The sequence below is a fragment of the Hemitrygon akajei genome, chromosome 4, assembly GCF_048418815.1.
Source record: "Hemitrygon akajei chromosome 4, sHemAka1.3, whole genome shotgun sequence".
Classification (NCBI taxonomy): domain Eukaryota; kingdom Metazoa; phylum Chordata; class Chondrichthyes; order Myliobatiformes; family Dasyatidae; genus Hemitrygon; species Hemitrygon akajei.
In genome coordinates, this window is record NC_133127.1 from 180,614,059 (window position 1) to 180,640,647 (window position 26,589).

Consider the following 26,589-nt stretch of genomic DNA (forward strand, 5'->3'; position numbering starts at 1 on the left):
GTACCTGGATTCTGTTAAGCTCCACTACAGGACCATGCTGTCGGTCCCGTACCATCGTTGCTTGAACTACCTTACGGAAAGCAGCTTCCTGCAATAAAATGTGGAATTGGTTAGAAAACCAACTGGTTTGATCAAGGCACGACTGCGCAAGCACATGAACATCAGCGAGTTAGACCGGCAGGAAGGATTTAAAAGACAGCTTTATAGAAGGAGACAGAGTAGGAGGCCTTTGATTCAGCGGGCCTTTGGCAATAAGCAAGGTAAGCTACTTGTGAGGAATAGGAAGTACGTCTCTGAGGGCGGTGTTCTCCACTGGGTGTCGGAAGTGGGATGTCTGGGAGACTCCCAGCCTTCCAGACACCCACATCTGCACCAGGTGCGTCGAGCTGCAGCTCCTTAGTAACCGTGTTAAGGAACTGGAGATGCAGCTCCATGACCTTCGTCTGGTCAGGGTAAGTGAGGAGGTGATAAAGAGGAGCAAAAGGCAAGCAGTCATACCGAGGCCTTGGGAGACAGATAAGTGGGTAACAGTCAGGAGAGGGAAGTGCAAGAGTCAGATACTAGAGAGTACCCCTGTGGCTGTCCCCCTTAACAATAAGTACTCCTGTTTGAGTACTGTTGGGGGGCGGGGGGGGGGGGGGAGACACCTACTGGGGAAAGCCACAGTGAAGTCTCTGGCACAGAGTCTTGCCCTGTGCCTAGAAGGATAGGGAAAGGAAGAGGATGGCAGCAGTGATAGGGGACTAAAATTAAGGGGTCGGACAGGTGATCCTGTGGACATATAAAAGAAATGTGGATGGCAGTTTGCCTCCCAGGTGCCAGAGTACGGGACGTTTCTGATTGCATCCATGATATCCTGAAGTGAGAAGGTGAACAGCCAGAGGCCGTGGTACATATTGATACCAACCACATAGGTATGAAAAGGGAGGAGGTCCTGAAAACAGACTACAGGGAGTTAGGAAGGAAGTTGAGAAGCAGGACCTCAAAGGCGGTCATCTCGGGATTACTGCCTGTGCCAGGCGACAATAAGTATAACAGTAGAGTGAGGTGGAGGATAAATGTGTGGCTAAGGGATTGGAGCAGGGGGCAGGGATTCAGATTTCTGGATCATTGGGACCTCTTTTGGGGTAGACGGGACCTGTACAAAAAGGACGGGTTGCACTTGAACCCGAGGGGAACCAAAATCCTGGCAGGGAAGTTTGCTAAGGCTATTGGGGGGTGGAAACCGAACTGAAGAGACAGAGGAAGGACGGTTGGCTCAGAAATAGAGAAAGCTTGTAGGCAGTGTGAAAGGGAAGATGGGCAGGTGATAGAGAAGGGACGTACTCAGACTGATGGTTTGAGATGTGTCTATTTTAATGCAAGAAGCATCATGAACAAAGCGGATAAGCTCAGAGCGGAGATCAGTTCTTGGAGCTATGATGTTGTGGCTATTACAGAGACTTGGATGGATCAAGGGCAGAAATGGTTATTTTGAGTGCCAGGCTTTAGATGTTTCAGAAAGGACTGGGAGGGAGGCAAAAGAACTGGGGGCATGGCACTGTTCATCAGAGATAGTATCACGGCTGCAGAAAAGGAGGAAGTCACGGAGGGATTGTCTACGGAGTCTCTGTGGGTGTAAGTTAGGAATAGGAAGGGGTCAATAACTCTACTGGGTGTTTTTATAGACCACCCAATAGTAACAGGGATATCAGGGAGCAGATAGGGAGACAGATTCTGGAAAGGTGTAATAATAACAGGGTCATTGAGGTGGGAGATTTTAGATACCCCAATATTGATTGGCATCTTCCCAGAGCAAGGGGTTTAGATGGGGTGGAGTTTGTTAGGTGTGTTTAAGAAGGTTTCTGAACACAATATGTAGATAAGCCTACAAGAGGAGAGGCTATACTTGATCTGTATTGGGAAACGAACCTGGTCAGGTGTCAGGTCTCTCAGTAGGAGAGCATTTTGAAGATAGTGATCACAATTATATCTTCTTTACCATAGCATTGGAGAGGGATAGGAACAGACAAGTTAGGAAAGTGTTTAATTGGAGTAAGGGGAAATATAAAGCTATCAGGCAAGAACTTGGGAACAGATGTTCACAGGGAAATGTACGGCAGAAATGTGGCAAATGTTCAGAGTTATTTGCATGGCGTTCTGCATAGGTATGTTCTAATGAGACAGGGAAAGGATGGTAGGGTACAGGAACCCTGGTGTACAAAGGCTGTTGAAAATCTAGTCAAGAAGAAAAGCTTATGAAAGTTTTAAAAAAAACTAGGTAATGATAGAGATCTAAAAAATTCTAAGTCAAGCAGGAAGGAGCTTAAGAATGAAATTAGGAGAGCTAGAAGGGGCCATGAGAAGGCCTTGTCAAGCAGGATTAAGGAAAACCCCAAGGCATTCTATATGAATGTGAAGAGCAAGAGGATAAGATGTGAGAGAATAAGACCAAACAAGTGTGACAGTGGAAGAGTGTGTATGGAACCGGAGGGGATAACAGAGATACTTAATGAATACTTTGCTTCAGTATTCACTATGGAAAAGGACCTTGGTGATTGTAGGGATGACTTACAGCAGACTGAAAAGCTTGAGCATATAGACATTAAGAAAGAGGATGTGCTGGAGCTTTTAGAAAGCATCAAGCTAGATAAGTCACCAGGACCGGACAAGATATACCCCAGGCTACTGTGGGAGGAGGTTGCTGATCCTCTGGCAAAGATTGGAGGGTTGCAGATGTTGTTCCCTTATTAAAGAAAAGGAGTAGGGATAGCCCATGAAATTTTAGACCAGTCCAACTTCAGTGGTTGGTAAGATGGTGGAGAAGATCCTGAGAGGGAGGATTTATGAACATTTCACGAGGCATATTATGATCAGGAATAATCAGCAGAGCTTTGGCAAAGGCAGCTCGTGCCTTACGACCCTGATTGAATTTTTTTGAGGATGTGACTAAACATATTGATGAAGGTAGAGCAGTAGATGTAGTGTATATGGATTTCAGCAAGGCATTTGATAAGGTACCCCCCATGCAAGGCTTATTGAGAAAGTAAGGAGGCATGGGATCTAAGGGGACCTTGTTTTGTGGAACCAGAACTGGCTTGCCCACAGAAGGCAAAGAGTGGTTATAGATGGGTCATATTCAGCATGGAGGTCGGTGACCAGTGGTGTGCCTCAGGGAGCTGTTCTGGGACCCCTTCTCTTCATTATTTTTTTAAATGACCTGGATGAGGAAGTGGAGGGATGGGTTAGTAAATTTGCTGATAACACAAAGGTTGGGGGTGTTGTGTGGATAGTGTGGAGGGCTGACAGAAGTTACAGCAGGACATCGATAGGATGCAAAACTGGGCTGAGAAGTGGCAGATGGCGTTCAACCCAGATAAGTGTGAGATGGTTCATTTTGGTAGGTTAAATAATGGTAAGACTCTTGGCAGTGTGGAGGATCAGAGGGATTTTGGGGTCCAAGTCCATAGGACACTCAAAGCAGATGTGCAGGTTGACTCTGTGGTTAAGAAGGTGTAGGGTGCATTTTCCTTCATCAACCGCGGGATTGAGTTTAAGACCCAAGACCCCACTTGGAGTACTGTGCTCAATTCTGGTCACCTCACTACAGGAAGGATGTGGAAACTACAGAAAGGGTGCAGAGGAGATTTAATAGGATGTTGCCTGGATTGGGGAGCAAGCCTTATGAGAACAGGTTGAGTGAACTTGGCCTTTTTCTCCTTGGAGCGACGAAGGATGAGAAGTGACCTAATCGAGGTGTTCAAGATGATGAGAGGCATTGATCATGTGGATAGTCAGAGGCTTTTTCCCAGGGCTGAAATGGTTAATATGAGAGGGCACAGTTTTAAGGTGCTTGGAAGGAGGTATAGAGGAGATGTCTGGGGTTAAGTTGTTATTGTTTTTTTTGTGTTTTTTTTTTAAACGCAGAGAGTGGTGAGAGCCTGGAATGGGCTGCCAGCATCGGTGGTGGGGGCAGATACGATAGGGTCTTTTAAGAGACTACTGGATAGGTACATGGAGCTTAGAAAAATAGAGGACTATGGGTAACCCTGGGTAATTTCTAAAGTAAGTACATGTTCGGCACAGCATTGTGGGCCGAAGGGCCTGTATTGTGCTGTAGGTTTTTATGTTTCTACGTGAAACTGCTGTAAAATCAGTAGCAGAAGCAGAAAATACTTAGCAGGTCAGGAAGCATCTTTGAAAAGAGAAATGGAGTTAACATTACAGGTTGAAAAGTGTTTGTCAATAAACCTAATGTTAAGTTGTATAGAAGGTGGTGGGAGGGATGAATAGATCAATGGGGACATCTGAAATAGGGAAAACAGATGAAAATAAATATAGTGTGTTGGTAATAGCAGGGCTGTAGGACATGTCAGGCTATATTAATGGAGCGAGAGAAATAAATAATATTACAATTGGATGACCCCCAGCAGAAACAGCTCGTTCGGATACCGACAGAAAGTGAGTTATCTGAAATGAAAGAATTCCAAACCACTTCCATCCTCTGCAACTTAAAACAAAATTGTTTCTTCTCTATTGATGAGGGATCTTAGAGCTAAAACGTTAACTCTCACCTTTCACAGATTCAGCCGAGTATTTTCAGTATAGTTTTATTATTTCTATAAGGACTGTAGCCTACCTTGCCCTGTGATATCAATATCCCACGCAAGGTGTCAAGTCCAACCGATGGGCCTTGCCCAGTTTCATCAAGTCGGCCTTCCAAATCAAACATTGGTATACAAGGACAGAAGAGCTCGGAGATATGATGCAGTAGTAACAGTCTATTTCGCAATGCGATTATTGGAATTTCCTGGAGATAGTTATATTCCATTGGAATCTTAAGTACACAAGAAATATTAATAGATTTAGTCATTATCTAGAAAACAATAGTCTGCAATCTTCTATCCTCAGATGATGCTATCAATTTAAAACCACCCAACTGACCAAGCTCTTGTTGGCAAAACTCATTTGCATTGAGACACTAAAGGCACAGAAAATAAGAGTTACATAAAACTTTAATAATCTGTTCTCCAATCATTCGGAAATCCAAACAGTTCAGCATCTGACTCACCATCTGAAATTCCAATAACTCCAGTGGCAGAAAGGAATGAGAATTGACAATAAATTGGACTGGTCAAAGAACACTGAGGCTGTCTACAAGAAGGGTCAGAGCCGTCTCTATTTCCTGAGGAGACTGAGGTCCTTTAACATCTGGCGGACTATGCTGAGTATGTTCTACGAGTCTGTGGTGGCCAGTGCTATCATGTTTGCTGTTGTGTGCTGGGGCAGCAGGCTGAGGGTAGCAGACACCAACAAAATCAACAAACTCATTCGTAAGACCAGTGATGTTATGGAGGTGGAACTGGACTCACTGACGGTGGTGTCTGAAAAGAGGATGCTGTCCAAGTTGCATGCCATCTTGGACAATGACTCCCATCCACTCCATAATGTACTGGTTAGGCACAGGAGTACATTCAGCCAGAGACTCATTCCACTGAGATGCAACCCTGAGCGTCATAGGAAGTCATTCCTGCCTGTGGCCATCAAACTTTACAACTCCTCCCTCGGAGTTTCAGACACCCTGAGCCAAAAGGCTGGTTCTGGACTTATTTCCACTCGGCATGGTTAACTTATTATTATTTAATTATTTATGATTTTATATTGCTATATTTCTTCACTATTCTTGGTTGGTGTGGCTGTAATGAAACCCAATTTCCCTCGGGATCGATAAAGTATGTCTGTCTGTCTGTCAAATGGGCAGGTGCAGCTGCCTAAATTGATGTATTTTAAAAGATACCACTGATTGCGAAAATCAGATGGTGTTTGAGGTATCACACTCATGTCTGCTTGCTGGGTCCCTGGTTAATACATTCGGCTTTTGTGTCTCCTCCTCCTGCTAAAGAGCCTCGGTTCCCACCTTCTCTTTAAACCTGCCTGGTTCTACTGGCCATGTTTCCTTTAACCTTATCTGGTTCTGTTTCCCATGCTCCCTTTAAGCTTACCTGGGCTCCCTTTTAACTTGGGGTTCACTGTAAAATTTATTGTTCTACTATGTAACATTTAAAGAAAAAATGAACTATGTTATGGGGCATTGATATAATGATATCCCCTAGTTTGGAAAATCTGTTAGCCCAGTAACTCCAAGTGTGCCAGATGAAAAGAACTATATTTTAATTTGCCCTTCCTTGCTAAACACATCCATCACAATCCCATCTTGGTCTGGATAGCTCTGACTGAGGCTGCCAACTCATAATGAAGAATGACGAATGTTAGACATGGAGCCTCTCAGTTCACAGAGCAACTCATTCACACCGACAAGCTTTATGAGTGACATGACTATACAAGAAAGCTTTCAATTAACTAATAATGCTATAACTAACCTGTGATGGAAGCTTGCCTGCATTGGCAGGCTTGCTCGTAGACCATGCCAGGGTGTGGGCTGAGCCACATGCCACACGATTTATCTTTTTACCCTGCAGTGCAGCGACCAAGCGGGGTCGCTGGATGGCATTGGTGGTTCCATCTCCAAGTTGCCCTTCGTCATTGTCACCCCATGTGTAAACTTCTCCTTGTTTGCAAAAGAAAAAAGAAAGCTTAGTTCATGGCACAGTAGTTGGATCTGAGTTATTTATTTTATTTAGTCAGTTATAGAGCACTGCAGCACAGAAAAAGATCCTTTGAACCATCTCAATTTTTGTTCCTTTTCCTCTCCCTGAAAGGACTATTTAACAGACACCAATCAACAGGAGGAGGGTATCCTCTGGGTCCCTGGCTAATTGGCCATTGTTGATGTTTTAGCCTCATCAGTAAGCACCATAGAGTGGGGAATACCTGGCTCAGAAATGCTAAAACAGACAGTAATAAAATATTGCCATTTTATCTCCTCATTAAGGTTTGAAAACTCGAGAAAATCTGCAGATGATGGAAATCCAAAGCAACTGGGTTCTTTGCCTCCTGAGTTCCTCCAGCATTTTGTGTGTTGTTTTAGGAATGAAAATGTTTTCTTTGAAGGGATTAACTTCAGGAGGTTAAAAATGTCAAAGACATTCACAGTCAATTAATTTCTGAACTTAGGTCATTAATACAGTAGGATAAAACCAACTATCAGGTTAGAAATAACTGTTGACCTAATTTCATAATTTAGTGTAAATTGTAACTAAGGTGCCAATAACTTTGAAAAATGCATTCTTCATCTCTAATTAAAGTTTTCATTGGGGGAAAAATCTTTATCAAAACAAATCTTTATCAAAACACAAATCACAAATCAGTCAATTGAGCAGCATCTGAGGGACGAATATATCTGTCAAAGTTTCAAGTCAAAACACAGCATCAGAACTAAAACTTTGACAATTCCTTTCCTCTCACAGATGCTGCTCAACCCTTCTTCCAGCAGGTTGTTAGTTGCATCAAATTCCAGCATCTTGTGTCTCTGTAAATGATCAGCCTAACTAAGACCATATAATAACTTTCAATTTCCTAACTAATGTACAATAACATTGCTAGTTCATAGAATAACAAGTCAAGGTCTGGACTACAAATGAAGAAGCGTGAGCCCAAAATACAGCACAACAGCTCAAGAACAAAACCAATTCAAGTAACAACACGCACATGGAATAAAATGGTGACTTTGAAATTATCGGACTATTGTAAAAGATGTCAGCTAACACAGTGACCTGCATGCAACTGCAAATCCACAGCTATGCAGTTGACTCCCAACAGTTCTATGAGATGGCATTGCATGAACTTTAGTACATGGGTGAGTAGGGGTGGGTAATATCAAAGTTCTAGGCAATACATGGGAGAATACTGGCTTAGAACTATCATGTGCTTCTATAAGCCAAATTTTTACAATTACTAATTTCCAAAAAAAGACACAACGGATTAATTTGCCTTCATTTTCAAAATCAGACTTCTTTATGGAATTCTTAATCAATATTCTGCACTTATTTAAAATTTGCATCTTAATGTAAATTAACCACATCAAGAGATAAAATAGTTCTGAATAGGATCTATCAATAATGAGGCAAAATAAAGATTGATTACTACAGCGTGCAGGTGCAGCTAAGAAATATAGCAGAAGGCTCAGCACAATGTAAAATAAATACTGATAAACCATAAATGTTTATTCACTCTGGAAAAGTGCTTTCTTCTTTGTTCATTTAAGATTTTAACCAATATTGCAGATCGGCATCTGCTGAAATAGCAAAGAGAAAATTAATATACAAAGAAAATCTAACAGTGTGTCTTCCAACAAGATGAATTCAGTCCTGATCTCTGGTACTGTAAATGGAGTCTGTATGCTCTTTGCATGACAATGTGGAATTCACCCAAGTGCCCAGATTCCTCCCACACTCTGAAAATGAGCCGGCAGATGAATTAGCGACTGAAAATTGCTCCAATGGCAGGTAGTTAGCAGGAGAATTTGAGGATAGCCAATGGGTACACGTGGAAGGTTCGGTTATTGGTGAATAAGTGAAGGAATAGAACTGACAGGATTACCGTAACAATTGGTAAGGATGATGGGCTAAATATCCTCCTTCTAAGAAAACAAAAAAATACATACAATTTCACAGCTGAGACCACACTTGGCTTTGCAATTTTGTGTAAAAAATTTTCATGGGTGGAGCACTTATTTGTTGGGGTGTTGTTGAATGCCGTCAAGTCATCGTCGACTCGAGGCGACCCCACGGATAGTGTAGTTGTCCATAGGGTTTTCGTGGCAAGATACGGAAGTAGATTGCTCGGCCTTGCTTCCTCACAGATACTGTTGCTACCCAGGTTGGGACCCTGTCGGATTCGAATTCCGCCTTGAAGTCCAGTGCTGATCCCACTAAACCACTGGACAGCAGCACTTGGTTACAATATTTCAAATTCTACAAGCCTTACCATCCTCTGTGCAGCACACACAGTGCAAAGATCCAGTTGCAATTGCTATCACTTTCTTCCCTTGTAAACCCTGGACTTGCCGAGGTCTCCTGACATGGTCATCAGAACCATGTCCCAACCTATGGTAGTCGCCTTTACCCCTGTAAAGAATAACATACATCAGATTAAGACCTTATCAAAACAATTGTGTTTAAAAAGAGTATTTTATTTCCATTGCCAATTTCTAACATCCAGTCTGTAGCTTTGGGAAGAAACTTCCCTGATGAATGCAAGGCAACTGAATGGACTACTTAATGCCACTTGCTGCTTTCTACCACTTTCTGACAGTTTTGAAGTCATGTTCTCCTATGTCTTAATGTTCTGTTTTCAATTTTACTCTCAATATAACAAAAGCTTACAAAATTGCTGACCTCATTCATGTATTTCCTCTTCCTCTTGTATTAGTCTAAATCCTCAACATGGTTCTTTATCCAATCAAATGTACCACATCTTCTCAATACACCTTTCACCAGATACCTCCAAGTGCGCAAGAAATTTACAACTTTTCCCCTAACATAATTTTTAATAATTTTTTTTCTATGGTTAAACTGTTGCATCCTCACAGACTGATTTGTAGCACAATATCAAATATGACATTGCTGTTTAAAAACTCTTGTTTTTAAATTTCCCTTCCAGTTCCTTGAATTCCCTTTATACAATCCTAACCTTTTTTTCCCCTCTCATTCTCTTTGGTTCTGATACGATTCCCAAAGCAATATTGCATAAAACATGGTAAAGAAGGGGCATCATTTTGTTTTGGGAATAATAATTCTTTCAGCTATTCAATGTATTCTCTAACACAAAGCTTGTCTATTCCACCTCTGTAAGTCTGAGTAGCTCTTCACATTCCAGCAATTCTGCTAAAGAAAAACCTTTATCCATGATTCCATCACATCTTCACTTGATAAATCCAACACTATTTGACACATCACCTGCCTTCCTCTTTTAACAGCTGCAGCTTGTGTACAACTTGCTGCTTGCTTGCTTCCTATCTTATATCCTAGTCTACATTCAACCTGCAGGTAAGCGTCCTCTCTGGGTCCAAGGTGCAATGATTCATCTATGTCTTGCTCACAATGGCAAGACACTGGTGGTGATCAAAAGTATCAAGTACCACAGGTCTGCGCCACTATGATTAGCTGGGTAGCTGTGGAGCTGGACTTGTTGAACACTGTGTCGCAACCTGCTTCAGCCACCCAAGCAAGAGGGCACTGAAAGCGGTAGAGCGCAGAGGCATTCCATGATCAAATGGATAGAGCAGGTGATGGGTTTGCATGGTTTTGTTGTGATTACAAGATCCCAATGGGCATTGACTGTGTAAAATACTGCAAGTCCGAATCACTGGTTCATTGGCAAGTCCGACAGGGAGTTGCGTGGCCTTGGTCGAGGTGCAGAGCAGGCCCTCATTCCTACCTCCGGGTCACTTGTTGCAGCCGTCAAGCAAGGAGGTGCCAGAGCTCACTGTGTGCCACTGGATTGGAGGCTGGCCTGTTCTATTGGTGCTGCCTGCGATGCACTATTTAATGAGGAACTGCTGAAGACTCTCATCTAGTCTCACAGACCTGCTGAAACGTGGCTCCAGGACAACATCCATGCACCACCAATCTACAGGCCATGATATTCAGGTACTATGTTTTTATGCTATCATGATTATATGTGCTTATGTGCTGTGTGTTGTGTGTAACTGTTGATTCTGTGTTTTGTACCTAAACCCCAGAGGAACACTGTTTCATTTGGCTGGTGTAATGTGTATGGTTGAATGACAATTAAACTTGAACTTGGACCTTCTGGCCAAATGGCCAACTCCTGCTCCTATTTGCTATGAGCTTCCTGACCCTATATTTTGAATATATTGATGGTCTCTCCATCCATAAACCTACCACAACTTCCCCAAACATTGTCCACTTGAGCATTCTCTGTTTCATCCCAACATTATACAGATGTCTCCCCTTTACAAAGGTAGAGCGCTCCTATGAAACCTTTCTTAAGCCGAAATGACGTAAAGCGAAGAACCATTAATTTATATGGGAAAAATTTTTGTAAAACCAAAAATCCTCTTTGTAATGCGAAAACAGGTTACTAATGTAGGTCTTTTGTAAAAGCGAAGCGGCGTAAAGCAAACATTCGTAAAGCGGGGGGCACCTGTATCTCGTTAATAGGTGTGTCTTCAATCATGGCTGTTTCATATTTTGGTAGTGATTATTAAATATGAATTCATTCTCTCTCTCTCTCTCTGTATATATATATATGTGTGCATGTGTGTGTGTGTGTATATGTATATATATATGTATGTATTTTGACGAAATGTATATTTGAAGTTTCATACTTTTTCGATATTAAAAGAGCTACGCAAGTGCAAGTTGCCATTAAATGACTTTAGTATTTTGAGTTTAAAGAGGCAAACACCAAAGAAATTTAACATCAAACATAAAGTTTAATAAAACTCAGTACCACCATAAACCGAAAGATATTTAAGACGTACAGGGATTATTGAATGCAGCTGAAAATGAGAAGAGCAGACTACAAAAGATGAATACTTACCAAGTATAAACAGATCCAGACTTGGTTAATGCCACAGAAAACTGTGATCCACATTCCACCTTAATCACCCCAAGTCCAGTTAGGGAATCAATCTAATAGGGAAAAATAATGGATGTTAGCAGAAAGAACTCTACATTGTATTAATATGTCACATAAATGGTCTCAAAAGTCAAAGGTTGAATTTATATAACCATATAACAATTACAGCACGGAAACAGGCCATCTCAGCCCTTCTAGTCTGTGCCGAACGCTTACTCTCACCTAGTCCCACCAACCTGCACTCAGCCCATAAACCTCCATTCCTTCCCTGTCCATATGCCTATCCGATTTTTTTTTTTAATGACAATATTGAACCTGCTTCTACCACTTCTACTGGAAGCTCGTTCCACACAGCTACCACTCTCTGAGTAAAGAAGTTTCCCCTCGTGTTACCCCTAAACTTTTGCCCCCTAACTCTCAACTCATGTCCTCTTGTTTGAATCTCCCCTACTCTCAATAACAAATATATTCCTTTCGTTTAGGAAACAAGATTGGTCTACTCAACTATTGAAGGTTGAGTCTAAATCCCAGAGTAGATCAATCAGAATAAATTGTAATCATGATGAATTACAAGTTGGATTAATTCTTTAGCTACAAGCAGCAAGAATGATATGGGACAGTATAAATTTGCTTTGCTTGAGAATTTGCTGCACACCCACAAAGCTATGTTCATATAAGTAAAGTTTCCTAAAGGATTCTTTACTACCACCATGTGCAAATCCATTATAAATATAACATACAGTAACTGCTCAGCTGATCACTGACAACCACCTTCATGCTGACTGCTCTTTGTCATTTAAGATAAAGAAGCCTTGCAACATTTTCTGGTTATCTCTACTGTGAATTCAAACCATCTGAATGTTTTGAATTATTTTTCCCCCCAAATACATTGTCTTCACCAGATGCAGAACCATTACCCAAAAAGCTCTGTTTTGCAATAAATCAGTGGCTCAAAATAAAATGTTAAAATGAATGCATGTTTGCTACACCAAGTAAGTGGAAAGGAAGACAAAACACATATCAGATTTAAATTTTATCTGCAGTATAAATAAAGCATCTATTTAAAAACTCATGGTACCTTCATTGGAACTTTACAGCCATCGCTGCCTCCCCTTCCAAGTTTTCCATAATCTCCATCTCCCCAGGACCAGACAATGTCATCATCTGTCAGACAAAGAGTCTGAGCATCTCCACTTCCACATGCAACATCTACAACCCTGTAACCCTGTAATGCTTCCACCTGAAAAGTAAACATATTCAAATTTATAAAGATGACAATCAAATTAGAGAGAAGGATACAACAAAACATGGGTGATTACAATCACAAGAGATTCTGCAGACGTGGTATTAGATTTTCGCCACACAATAAAATAAAAGGCATATCCTTGCCCATTAAGACTTTGCAAAGCGTCACTTAGACGATACTATAAAGATGTGGAAAAGGTCTTGTGGTTGGATAAGACTAAAGTGGAACTTTTTGGCCTCAACATTAAACTAATACTGCACATTTGCTGGGTGACACTGTAACGAATGGCGGAGGTATCATCATACTATGGTGATGCTTTTCAGCAGGGTTGGGAAATCTAATCAGGATTGAGGCTACGATGAAAGCTGCTAAAAACAGAGAGATTCTGGGTAAAAATCTGCTCGCACATGCTAGTAAACTTAAACTGGGGAGGAAGTTTGTCTTTCAGCAGGACGGCCCAAAGCACACTGCTTGAGCAACCATGGAGTGGCTCCAAATGAAGAAAGTTGATATTCTTGTGGGGCCAATTAAGAGTTCTGACCTTAACCCAATCAAACATCGCTGACAAGACCTTAAGATTGTTGTCCACTGCTGCTCCCAACTAACATAACACAGCTTGAGCAACTTTGCAAGGAGGAATGGACAATTCTTGCTCTATCACGTTGTACAAAGCTAACAGAGTCTTAACCAAAAAGATTACTGGCTGTAATAGCTGCAAGAGGTGGTTCAAGTACTGAGCAAAGGGGGATGAATACTTCTGAACTGCTAACATTTCAGTTTTTGAATTTTTAGTCTCCCATTCTTTACGTTTTTTCCTGTTTTTTGGGGGGGGGGCTCTACTGTGGAAAAAAAAATCATGTCATTCACAAATAAAAGTTTTCAGGCAAATTGATCGAAATCCTTGAGTATACACACATGTAAAAAAATCATTTAGGATCTCTTTTTCCTCTTTTGGCTCCATGCATGGATTACCATCCTGATCTTGCAGAGGACCAATTTTGTCCCTGGTAATCCCTTTGCTCTTTACATATGGATTCTCCTTCACCTTGTCCGCTAGAGACAGCCTCATGCCTTCTTTTAGCCCTCCTGATTTCTTTCCAGTGTTCTCTTGCATTTCTTATACTCCAAAAGCACCACATTTGTTCCTACCTGCTATGCACTTCTTTTTTTAAATCAAGGCCTCAATATCTCTTGAAAACCAAGGTTCCCTACACCTGTTAACTTTACCTTTTATAGTGACAGGTAAATTCAAACTTTGTATTCTCAAAATTTCACTTTTGAACGCCTCCCACTTACCAAGTACACCTTTGCCAAAAAACATCTGGAGGGCCAAAACTTACTCCTTCCTTTCACAGTCAGTTTATTATTTCCTACATGTATTAATACTTCCCTCCCTACCTTTGTCTGAACACTCATCTAAAACATCTTCAGAACTTTGATTCTTTGCCCTTACTATTTAGTTTTTAGTCCTCACTGCGTCCTTCTTTTTGCTGGAATACTGGACCCAGTATTGTTTAGGTATAGACTTTCCAGTGGCACAATTCCATCTTGCCCAGAGATTATTACCTTCGAGGTCCTGCTTCTTAATTTTGTGACCAGCTCCTCATATCAACAAAACAAAGCTTTCTCTGACCTACTTACACCATTGATTTCCACTTGGTCCACAGCAACTGGAACCTCTCCTACCTGCCATTAATTTCACTGCAGTATCCAGAGTAGATACCCTGAACCCTAGCTCCAGGTGGGCAACATTGCCAATTGGACTTTGCTTTTTGTGACAGAGAAGAGTGTGCATGCTGCCCCACACCACCACTACATTCTTGTTAACTCCTTCCACTGCTGGGCCGAAGGGCCTCTTTCTGTGCTGTAGTACTCTTTGACTCCACTGGGCTTCCTGTACTACAGTTTAAAACATACATTGACTTCTACAGCTCAAAAGGGCATGCTCTTGATACAAAACAAAAGGAGTTTTTTTAACGTTCTGCCAAACTGAACAAGGAGCGCCAACCAATCAAAACCTCAGTTGCCATTTATCAATCACACATATCAAATTAGCTAACCACAATACAGATTACCACAAGACCATAAGAAATAGGAGCAGGATTAGGCCATTTGGCCCATCGATTCTGCTCTGCTATTTCGTCATGGCTGATCTATTTTCCCTCTGATACCCAATCTCCTGCCTTCTCCCCATATCCCTTCATTACGACCACATTTCTTAATTATTTCATGCATCCTCTACCACATTACTTGTAGATACTGAACAAATAGCAGGGTGGGTCACTTGAAAGGATCCTTTCAAAGACTTTTACGATATCACTGCCTGTTGAAGAGGTCCTGCATTTCCTCCAAATGTCTATAGAACACAAGAATCCCCAAAGGAGAGAACTGAAGCTCCCATCAATAATTCTACATTGAATACAGGTCATATTTGAGTCTGCAACTAAATTACTGAACAGAAACAATGCAGAATATAAAATTTTACTTTAATTTCTGACAATGTTTTGTTAACTTCTGCATGAGTATTAATTCTACCAAATTCAAGAATGGTTGGTCAATGTTCTATTGACAGAAAAATGTTGGACTCTGTGGGAGGGAAGGGTTAGGCCGCTCTCAGTTGGTTAGAAGGACAGCACACAACGTGGGTCAAAGAGACCGTGCTGTTCTATGTTCTAACTTCTGAAAGACGGTACTTCTAATATTGCATGCTCCTATAACAAGAATTTCCTTTTGTCATTAACTTCAGGTTTCAATCAATTATTCATCAGTAGTACTCACGAGCTTTGGCTTTAACTGATCTTCACTGTCTCCATGTCCTAGTCTCCCATATCTACCCTTGCCCCAAGTGTAAAGCTCTCCCGCAGCAGTAACACAGGCACTATGTGCTCCTCCAGCAGCAACATCGATGACTTCTATACCACGCAGTGATTCAATAACACGAGGGCGGTCACAAGGACTGAAAAAGACAAGATAAAATAAATATTCTCTCCACAGAACTCAAGTCATCAGAACATTTAAAATGCAGTTTTGCACCTAGACACAAAAGCCAAAGATGTGAAAGCTTAAGACACAGACATCCCCCAACATTAATCAGAGAGGATTGATGGAAAGGTACCACCAATGTGGACTAGCTCATATACCACTGAACTCTTCTTGTTAAGCCACTCACAAACAGCACTCATCATGATCGTTCAAATTTCAATTAGCTGTCTAGAATTTGTGCAGCAAATGGCTTGCAATGTAGAGAAGATACTATTAAAATATAAGTAGTCCATCAGAAGAGATTATAACCAGTTTCGCCCTTAATGATCTCATCAAGGCAGCAAAATTAACAATGTACTTAAATATTTATATTTGGCCTGGAGTAACCAAACCCTGATATTTAAGCTGTTCCGCTATCCAGGACCAAAACCTCGAAGGTCACAGCATTTCAAGTACTCATCCAGATACTTTGGGAGCTTCTGCATCTAACGCTCTTTCGGGGAGCCAGTTGCATGTCCAATCTAGCAAGTCTCTGCTCATAACTATAATTCTCCAGCTCTAACAACATTCTCACACGTCTGTTCTGCACGCCTACCAGAACTAGTGGAAGTACTCACAGTGGGGGAGGGGCACAGAGTCCAGTCAAGCAGATAAGTCACATTTTTGTCTAAAGATGTTATACAGCAGGAAAATAATACTTTCCAATGAATCCAGAAGGAAACACAGAAATCATGGCGTCAGTGGACAAGAAGAAACAGGATCCCGTAAGTAGATACCAAACCATCGGGATTTCCAAATACGAGGAAATCTGCAGATGCTGGAAATTCAAGCAACACACACAAAATGCTGGTGGAACACAGCGGGCCAGGCAGCATCTACAGGGAGAAGCACTGTCGATGTTTCAGGCCGAGACCCTTCGGCAGGACTATAGTTGGACAGTTGATGATACTGCCATTTCTCATTACCCAGCATGTAATTAGCATGGATCAGAAAAAGCATCTGCAGCAAAAACACACAAAATGCTGGGGGAGCTTAGCAAGTCAGTGAGCATCCATGGAAGGGGATAAACAGTCAACGTTTCACATTAAGACCCTTCATCAGGACTGGAAAGGAAGGGGGCAGAAATCAGAATGAGTAAGTGGGGAGAGGGAAAGGAGTAAAAAGTGAAGCCAGATGAAAGGGAAGGTCAGTGGGTGGGGGCAGGAATGGAGTGAGAAGATGGAAAGTGATAGGTAGAAAGCGTAAAGGGCTGAAGAAGGAAATCTGATAGGAGAGGACAGTGGACATTGTGAGAAAGGGAAGGATGGGCACAGAGGGAGGTAAAAGGGGAGCTAAAATTAGGAGTGGAAAAGGAAAGGGGGGCAGGAGGTAGAAAAATTATCAGAAGTTGAGAGAAATCGGTGTTCATGCCATCAGGTTAGAGGCGACAGAGCTGGAATATGGGGTGTTGCTCCTCTAACCCAAGAATGACCTCATCAACCTAAGGGTGTTGTTACAGCTGGAGATAGTTGCTGCTCACCTTTTCGACCAGCAATCAAGTAGAGAAATACTTCCTCACCTTCTATTGCCATGACCGAGCTTGCCATCTTCTGCCTCACCCCAAGAATAGACTTCTCCTTCAGATGACAAAGCAAGGCAGTGCTTGCCGCCTGAATTCACCGCCACCTTCTTCACAAAAACATGCTGAATGGATTCCAACAAAGTGGGGCTAGACACCGACTCTGTCCCTCCAATGCCCAACCTTCCTCCAGCTCCATATCCAGTAGCATACAACTAATATGACAAAGAAAAATAAGTCATAAAATGTATTTTACTGCCTTCGTGCTCACATACCTTTGCATTTCAGATTAGTTAGCAATTGATGACTTTGTAAAGCGGCTTAAAAAGTTTTTTTGTGAACTGCTAGTCAAGATGATATTTGGGAAATGTATTTGAACTGAATACTTTTGACCGTTCGTGCACTTCAAAGAAAAATCGATAGTCTTCAAAATCAGATAACATAGATGGAGTGTATTAACAATGGACATTCAAGGACTCACTTTTCCATCTGCTGTTACTGCAAACAATGTTTGCTCTCCACCAATCAGCTGCACAGGTCTCAAGGTTGCCAATGCTTCACATGGTGTTGGAATCTTAACCTTTGCACCTTCAATTCCTCCCAGCTGACCTCTGTGGTTATGACCCCAACCATAAATAGTACCACTCCCACCAGCAGAAAGGGTCCAATCGTCAGACCGCCTGTTGAACAGAGATAAATTTAGCATTGACATATCTCTCATAGAGAAAATGTGGTAGAAAGCAGATTAAACACCTAAGCCACATGCTGACATTATATCGGAGGAGGTAAAACACTAACAGTAAATTAGTAATTATAAGCATTAAATCTATAATTAGAAAATGGTTCAAATTTTGTGATACTGTCAAACAATATTCTTTATTTCATTCAATCAAATGTTGAGCCTATAGACTCCACACCTGTTTATCCACTGAACGAGCTGTTCATCTTGCTCTCTTCTAAATACATCATGGCTTTCATGAAGGACGCTCATGCTTTCGTTATCAGTCATTAGTTCACGGATTTTTTTTGCCACCTATACCAGAACATAAATATAAAAATGCACAATGCCTGAAGCCACTTAAAATTGCACAATTCTTATTTACTACAAACAACTGGCTTGACTAAATTAACGTTAAATACTATTTAACCCTGAACTTCAAATCATCTGTCATTTTAACTCCACCATCTCACCCCTACATTTATCTTCTTTGTCACAGAGTTCCTTCACTGCTCAAAGGTTCGATGCAAGTTTAAGGCACTTTATGTTTCATTTGAACATATTACAGCATTTTAGACTTGATAATAAACTCAGCACTTCCAAATCATCAGCACTTCGGCATATTCATTCAAGACTTCCAGCATTCCTTCCAAATTGTTTTAGTAATGACAGATAATTATTCCTTTCTTTGCGCATTGGTGTTGCATTGTGTAGGTGTAATAACTAGTATCAGTGGGCACAAAGTAATTCTTTCTTCTATAATCCTGAAAATTTACCAATCAGTTCTTAACACATGCAATTATCTACCCATCATCGAACTCAATTCAATTTGTTAATTGTTATTCACATTTATTAGGTGGCTTCCTTGAACCTTATAAAACAAGTTCCATCTTTACAATCTTCCATGCCAACCCCACATTATCCACAACAAAGAAATTATCCTACTGCAAGCAAGACATACCAATACATCTTGTATGTAAGTTTTCCTAAGAACCATTCCAAGTGGATGAATTAGAATATGCTGTACAGCCTACTTTATCTATTATAAATCTTCTGCAGAAGAGAAGATTTTACAATATTTATTACCTCATCGGGAAACTGCCGTGGCAAAGGTGTCCGTTTATCCAGAGCTACAGCAACTCTCAAAGCTGTGCAGTATCTTCTAAACCAGGCCCACTTGTGCGTTTCAGCACAGCAAGGCAAAGTGTCTAACTCCAAGTCACATGCCAGAGCAACCAAAACCTGAAAAACAAAAAAATATGAAGGTTCTTTAAAAATCAGTACATCAGGTGTACATCAAACTCCTAGCTGTTCAATTACATGAACGGAACCAAAAATGACTACCTTAAAGAAGGGGCTGTGAAGGAGTTGTTTTCCCCCTCTGACTATGGGATCTTCATATTCATACTGACGTTGCAAAGCTTCGGGAAGACCTTTGACCAATGCAGCTAAAGCAGTCCCTGTAAAGCTCTTTTTAAAAAAAAGGACAATAATAAATGTATTATGCTAGGTACTTCACTTTTTAAAAATAAAAAACAAATAAAACAATTAAGATCTAATATTCTTAACTGGGTTGTCACCATACCAGAGATCTTGATTCTCCATCACTGTCACCAAGAAGTCGATTAATATTTATAGTCTGACCAAACTCTGTTGTTAAAAGCTTGCGCAGTCTCTGCAAGGCCCACATCCTGTGACTAGCAGCTTTCATAATGAAACAAAAAGATAAGTTAGTACATTGGTCTTAATAATGCCTGCAGTGAGCAGTTTCTGCACTAACTGAACTTCAATGCTTCTACCACAACTGTCCCAGACAGACCTCAATAGGATTCTTCACATGTTTACTCTACACTCACAGTGTCTGACACCCCCAACAGAATCCCACCAGCAGACACATCGTTGCCTTTTCTTTCAGCATTCCCACAAAACACTTGCTCTAGGATGTCCTAATACATCACTCCACTTACGTTCACAGGTCTCCTCGAGCAACCCCACCAGATTCAGCACCTCCTCTTTTACCCCTTCACACTTTACAGCTTGTACCCCTTTCCCCTCCCTCCACCTTCTTACTTTGGCTTCTTCCCCCTTCGTTTCCAGCCCCGATGAAGGGTCGCAGCCTAAAACGTCAACTATTTATTTCTTTCTATAGATGCTGCCTGACCTGCTGAGTTCTCCCAGCAATTTCTGTTTGCTAACCACATTTTCCACATGATAATGAGGATGATGAGTTCCTTGTACAGATTTCAATTTTAGGTATTGTATTCATTGCTCAAAATACGGCTGCATTCCACAGTGGGAACACTAAACACAGACTGGATGACAGATTTGCACAACATCTCAAGTTGTTATGCAAAGCCTTAAACGCCTTGAAGCCCAAGTCACCTGTCATTTTAATTGTTCTCTCTCACTCATTCTCTAAGTTTTACCACTGAGTTCCTCCTCTGCTTCAACAAAGTTTAATGCAAGGTAAATAAATTGCACCTCATCTTCCATTTGAATAGACGACAGCTTTCTACATTCAAAAATGAGTTGAGCAGTTTGAAATGAACCACATTTTCATTCAAGATTTCTGATGCCCCTTCCAAATAATTATAGTAACTTTGCACCTTGGCCCCAGAGGTACGCCATTTCGTTTGACTGCATTCAAGTGTATGCTTGAGTGACAATTAATCTTGAGCTTGACCATCATTCTGTCACAAACCTACTTTGTTCCCTCTTAGAATCACCTTCACATCTTTACACCTTACAAGTGTAACTTTGATTTCATACAACATTTTTGGTCCTTACCATCCCTTTCCATGCAAATGTTGCCCAGTTACCTAAGTATATCTAACATTTTGGTTTGTATATTTTCTTTTAGGTACTGCACTTTTTAATACTTACCAAGAGCACTTAGCTGAGCACACGCTGCCAAAGAGGCAGCTAAACGTGGTACAATACTTCTGTTTGAGGCAAAGCTCAATCGGAAATCCAACAGGCAAGTAACTAAATCCATTGAAGGGCATGACAAAATACAACGGTCTGACAGAAGATCTTTAGGACCTAATTTAAATATTAAAATATCAATGATATGATTAGATGTGAACAATGGAAATTTAACAATAGACATTATAATATTTGATTATTTATTCATAAGAATCAGTCAACATTAGAAATTTAACAGAATTAACTGATACAGAAATAAAACAGGTAAGAGATGATTCGGTAACTCTCCAGTCTGTTATTTTGTTGTCATCTGGCATGTTTAAATCTATAGTACAGATTAGTATTAATAAATTTTAAGATCTAACTATGATCGAAATTAACTAAAATCTGCACAAGCATGTAGCTAATTAACCTACCAGTGAAAACATCTGCAATCTCAGCTGGCAGCATTTCCAACTTAAAGAAATTTCAGGTTACAGACTGTTTCCAGCTGCCATTTCCCACAACTGTTCCACTATACTTAAAGGACAGTTCTACTCAGAGGAAGGTGATCAATGGGAAATTTCTGGTTCACTTCCTAAGGGTGCTGCACTAAAGAGATTCAACCCACAGTCAATATTATAAAACTTGTACCACAAAATTCAGGAAATGATGAAACAGGAGCAATACATGCAAAATGCCGGAGGAACTCGGCAGATCTAGCAACATCTGTAGAGAGGAAGGAATAAGAAGTTGACTTTTCAGGCCCGATTTCGCATGAATACTGATGGAAGGTCTCAGCCTGAAACATCAACTCTTTATTCCTCTCCACAGATGCTGCCTGACCTGTTGAGCTCCTCCAGCATTTTGGGTGTGTACTCTGGATTTCCAGCATCGGAAGAATCTTGCGTTGACGAAGCGAAAGACTTCTAAATTTAGAATGAGCACCCATTAATTTTGAAACAAGATACAAAGGAAGAGTTAAAAGGAAAATAAAACCAACAATCTGATCATGGACTATTTCCAACTACTGCTTTGATCTTTCTTCGTGTTTGAATGACAATCAATAATAAAAGCAGATTGTGAATGGCCTAAAAGGCTGTGCATGACACAGAGGGAACAAATGGAGGTCAAGTACAATTATCAGAAAGATTGGGTAGGAGCTTCAAAATTAAAACAATTGAAAGACATTTCATACTGAACTTTGTCACAAACAGAACCCACAGTAGCTGGCAAAAGACATGTAAAGATACTCAAACATGGCTGGGAAAACAGACATTTCATACTTCTATAAAAGATAATACTTTGAGGAGAAATATATTTTTTGGTTCCAACAAAAACATATGCCGAAATACAACTGAATGCTTGGACCCTTCAAAATGCATCACAGCTTTCAATTGCTTTATAAGTGCTCCAATGTCATGGAAACAAAATACTAAGTCCTGTTGCCATGGTGCTTGCCTATCTATGTACTTAATAACAAAAATCTGTGAGTTACCTGCAGCCGGCATTATGGGATACACTGTAAATCGCCATCCCCAGCCATTCACAGAACCATCACTAGTAAACTTCCACTTCAGCTCATCTCCAGGAATTCTCAGTTCACTGGACCAGTCTGACCATTCTCGACCTGTGACAGTCACAAATCACTGCATAACTGAACCATAATTGGAGCAATAAACTGTTGCACCACAATATTTGGCAATTTTGTGTGTAACGTATGATTCACTGACTTGTGAGATACAAATCTGCACAAAAAGTGGTGGAGCCAATGATAACATCGTTTTTATGTGGACCGAAGTAACAACAAGTAATTAACCTCTTAAGTTGGATATTATTCCTTCAAATATTTCAACTCTTTAACTGCAGATTTATTTTTTTCTCCTTTAGGTTTATAAAATGCCCATAAAATTTAAACCGACATACAACTATCAAAGCAGGAGGTTTTTGTGGACTGTGATAGCAGAATAGATCATATGCTAATTAAAGCAGAAGCCACACTGAAATAATGGCAGCTCCTATTAGCTCCAATTACTGCAAATATGAATGACCAGACACTATGATGCTGCTGGTGGAGCTGTTGCCTCACAGCCAAAGGGATCAAAGTTCAATCCTGCCCTCTGGTGGAGTCCGCATATTCTCCCTTGTGGCTACATGGGTTTCCTCTGGGTGATGAATTTTCCTCCCCCAGCCTCAAGATTAGTGGGAGCTTGTTTGATAGGTTAATGGTCAGAATAGATCACAGGAAACTAATGCAAAAATGGGATTACTCTGAGCCAGCATGAGTTCAATGAGCCACATGACATCCTACTGTGTTCTTAAGAAACATAGAAAACATAGAAAACCAAACAGATCGTGGTTATGCATTATTTGACTCAAATTTTACCACCATCAAGTTCCTTCATTCTTGCAGTATATATTGTGATTGCACCAGTGGCATGGTAGTGCAGCGGTTAGCACAACATCTTACAGTACAGGCAATCCAGGTTCAATTCCCACCACTGCCTGTAAGGAGTTTGGACAGTTCTCTCTGTGACTGTGTTGTTTTCTCCAGGTGCTCCAATTTCTTCCCACAGTTCAAAGACTTACCAGTCGGACGGTTAAATAGTCACTGCAAATTGTTCTGTGATTAGTTCATTCCCGGGATAGCGAGACTGTCATATGTTGAAAGATTGGAGCAACCGGGCTTGTATACACCGGAATTTAGAAGGATGAGAGGGAATCTGATTGAAACGTATAAGATTATTAAGGGATTGGACACGCTAGAGGCAGGAAACATGTTCCCAATGTTGGGGGAGTCCAGAACCAGGGGCCACAGTTTAAGAATAAGGGGTAGACCATTTAGAATGGAGTCGAGGAAGAACTTTTTCACCCAGAGAGTTGTGGATCTGTGGAATGCTCTGCCTCAGAAGGCAGTGGAGGCCAATTCTCTGGATGCTTTCAAGAAAGAGTTAGATAGAGCTCTTAAAGATAGCGGAGTCAAGGGATATGGGGAGAATGCAGGAACAGGGTAATGATTGCGGATGATCAGCCATGATCACAGTGAATGGCGGTGCTGGCTCGAAGGGCCGAATGGCCTACTCCTGCACTTATTGTCTATTAGGCTCAGATTAAATTGGGGGATTGCTGGTCGTCATGGCTCAAAAGGCCGGAAGGGCCTATACCATGCTGCAGTTCAATAAAAAAAATATTTTTTAAAAAAAGACTTGTCTGCTGTCCAATCTTAGCATTATTGCTCCATAATCAACCAAAATTGTTAAAACATGAAAAATTAAAGGAAAAGTAACCTATATTTATATGGTGCATTTGTGAGCAAAATACACTCTATGGTGCTTTGCAGAACAGTGATCAAAAGAAAAGGCAAACTAATGAAAAACTTTAAAGGGCTTGCTGATGAGGCATGCTTCAAGAGGACTATTAAAATGGATCCTAGATAGCATTTAAAATAATCTAGAGCACGGGCTAAAGTCAACTTCAATCATATGCAATAACAGTAAAGCAACAATGTGAGGGCCAGGGCTATAAGGAACAAAGGATTAAATTGTAGGTGCAAAACTGTTACAGGATTGAGGGCTGGAGATAGAAACTCAATTTTTTATTATGTATTGCAATGTACTGCCGGCGTTAAACAATATATTTCAAGACATACTCTACGCCAGTGATATTAAACCCAATTCTGACTTCAATTCTGAAAGTAGTACTAATCAGAATGAAACTTCTCCTTCTGAACCTGCCTTTTAAAAGATAGTCTGATTCTGAATATGCCAGAAACTCATCAACAGAAAGTCATAATCAATGAATCAGATTTCATTAAATACAATAGTTTTGATTTGCTGTACAGAATCTGCTGAATAGGTCATGTGTCTTTCTTTCAGAATGTCATTCCTGGACTAAATACTCAGTAATCTTTCCTCCAAAGTACTATTAAAGTAATGCATCAAGTTGCTTCAGAAGTTGCATCACCTTGAATTCCTAATAACGTTGCATTTCTTTCACATGAAATTTTTGAAGCTGGACAAATATACCCTTCATAGTATTTTTAAGCACTTCAACTGTTTCAATTAACAGGAAAAGAAAAGCAGTCTTGTAAACGCAATCAAATTTCATATTGCCAGTTTAAATATTAAGACAACTCATCACTTGTGATGTGTACTGAAAACAGGTTGTTAAAATCAAATTGTTAATACCTGATCTTACAGACACAATCCTGTTGGCACCATCCATTATGGTTAATGGGTCATGGCGACGCTCTGTGGAACACTGTCGATCAAACTCAACTCTAAGGCCTTCTGCGCCTAAATAAAAGCCAAAGAAGAAGTCATCTGCTTGCATATCTAAGCTTTCCTTCATACCAAATGTTGCCATAGGACACAAGTAACTGAGCACCTAGAATCAGTTATGTTTTACATACATAAAATTGTAGATACCTGGTATTTTGACTGTTCCACTCGTGGAGGTGTCATCTGTGTACGGGTGACTACTTTCTACTATCACCGGTTGAGGAGCATGCCGCCCACTTTGAGAATCTGAGGCTACATCTTCTAATTCAGTCACACACAACTCCAACAACATGTCTGCCACCTGTGGTATGGAAATGCAGTTATAAATCAAATAGTTGCAAGTACAGGATAATAATTGCATTTGGAATGAGTGTCAAAAGCTTAGTGTCTAAACATTGCTATTGAAAAACAAAGAAATCAAACTTCAAAATTAAACTCCTTTAAAAAGTTCAAGTAATTCTGAGAGCAACATTTCTTGTCAATGAAGTCAGTCACAGAACATCAGTGCACACAAACAGGCCCTTTGGTCCACCTAGTCCATGCCAAACTATTATTTTGCCTTGTCACATCAACCTGCACGTGGACCACAGCCCTCCATACCCTTCCCATCCACATACCTATCCAAATTTCTCTTCAGTATTAAATCAATCCCACATCCACCACTTCCACTGGCAGCTCGTTCCAGACTCTCGCAACACTCTGAATGAAGTTCCCCCTCATGTTCCTCTTAAATATTTCAAGTCATGTCTTTTGTCATTTAACTAATACATACATATATAACCATACAATGTATATAGAAACAAAACAATGTTTCTCTGAACCAGGGTGTAAAGCACATAAAACATGATATGAAGGTAAGGATAAAATCTACAGATGAATCACACATAAATAACAAACTAAAGTGCTTTAATATTAAATATTTTAAGGTACAGAACAGATTAACCAGTGACACTTCAAATACGATCAGGCAGGGAGTTCAGAAGCCTAATGGCCTGGAAGAAGAAACTGATTTTCATCCAGACCATTCTTGTTATTATGCATCGTAGATCATTCTACCATTACCTGATGGTAGAAAGTCAAAGGGGATGCTGGATGGATGGTTGGGATCCTTATAATACCAACGGCCCTGCGTATGCAGCGCTCCTGATAACTGTTCCTGATGGATGGCAGGGAGACCCTTATGATCCTCTCAGCTGTTTTATCAGTCCTTTGACTTCTGGTCCAATCTGCAACTGCACCCATACCAGATGGAGATACAACTTGTCAGGACGCTCTCAATGGTGCTCCTGTAAAATACGGTTAAGATGGGGTGGGGGGGGGGGGAGCCTTGCTTGCCTCAATCTTCTTAGGAAATGGGTGCACTGCTGTGCCTTCTTGTTCAGGGAGGTGATATTAAGGGACCAGGTAAGGTTATCTG

General features: G+C 40.8%; 1 protein-coding gene across 8 annotated transcripts in view; it reads right to left on the minus strand.

The window, feature by feature from the left end:
- Window positions 1-26,589, minus strand: part of herc2 (HECT and RLD domain containing E3 ubiquitin protein ligase 2) — a 244,342-nt gene that overhangs the window by 20,559 nt on the left and 197,194 nt on the right. For 6 of the 8 annotated variants that reach the window (XM_073044123.1, XM_073044120.1, XM_073044122.1 and 3 more), the window contains 17 exons: window positions 25,320-25,473; window positions 25,080-25,187; window positions 22,391-22,522; window positions 20,872-21,030; window positions 19,574-19,692; window positions 19,333-19,458; window positions 19,075-19,230; window positions 18,188-18,303; window positions 17,752-17,950; window positions 17,271-17,485; window positions 15,509-15,686; window positions 12,563-12,724; window positions 11,446-11,537; window positions 8,866-9,005; window positions 6,360-6,547; window positions 4,619-4,816; window positions 5-88 (listed from right to left, as the gene is read on the minus strand). In XM_073044123.1, the coding sequence (XP_072900224.1) occupies window positions 5-88; window positions 4,619-4,816; window positions 6,360-6,547; window positions 8,866-9,005; window positions 11,446-11,537; window positions 12,563-12,724; window positions 15,509-15,686; window positions 17,271-17,485; window positions 17,752-17,950; window positions 18,188-18,303; window positions 19,075-19,230; window positions 19,333-19,458; window positions 19,574-19,692; window positions 20,872-21,030; window positions 22,391-22,522; window positions 25,080-25,187; window positions 25,320-25,473 (2,526 nt within the window). The remainder of the gene's footprint in view (window positions 1-4; window positions 89-4,618; window positions 4,817-6,359; window positions 6,548-8,865; window positions 9,006-11,445; window positions 11,538-12,562; window positions 12,725-15,508; window positions 15,687-17,270; window positions 17,486-17,751; window positions 17,951-18,187; window positions 18,304-19,074; window positions 19,231-19,332; window positions 19,459-19,573; window positions 19,693-20,871; window positions 21,031-22,390; window positions 22,523-25,079; window positions 25,188-25,319; window positions 25,474-26,589) is intronic. The other 2 variants (XM_073044124.1, XM_073044119.1) reach the window with 1 other exon arrangement.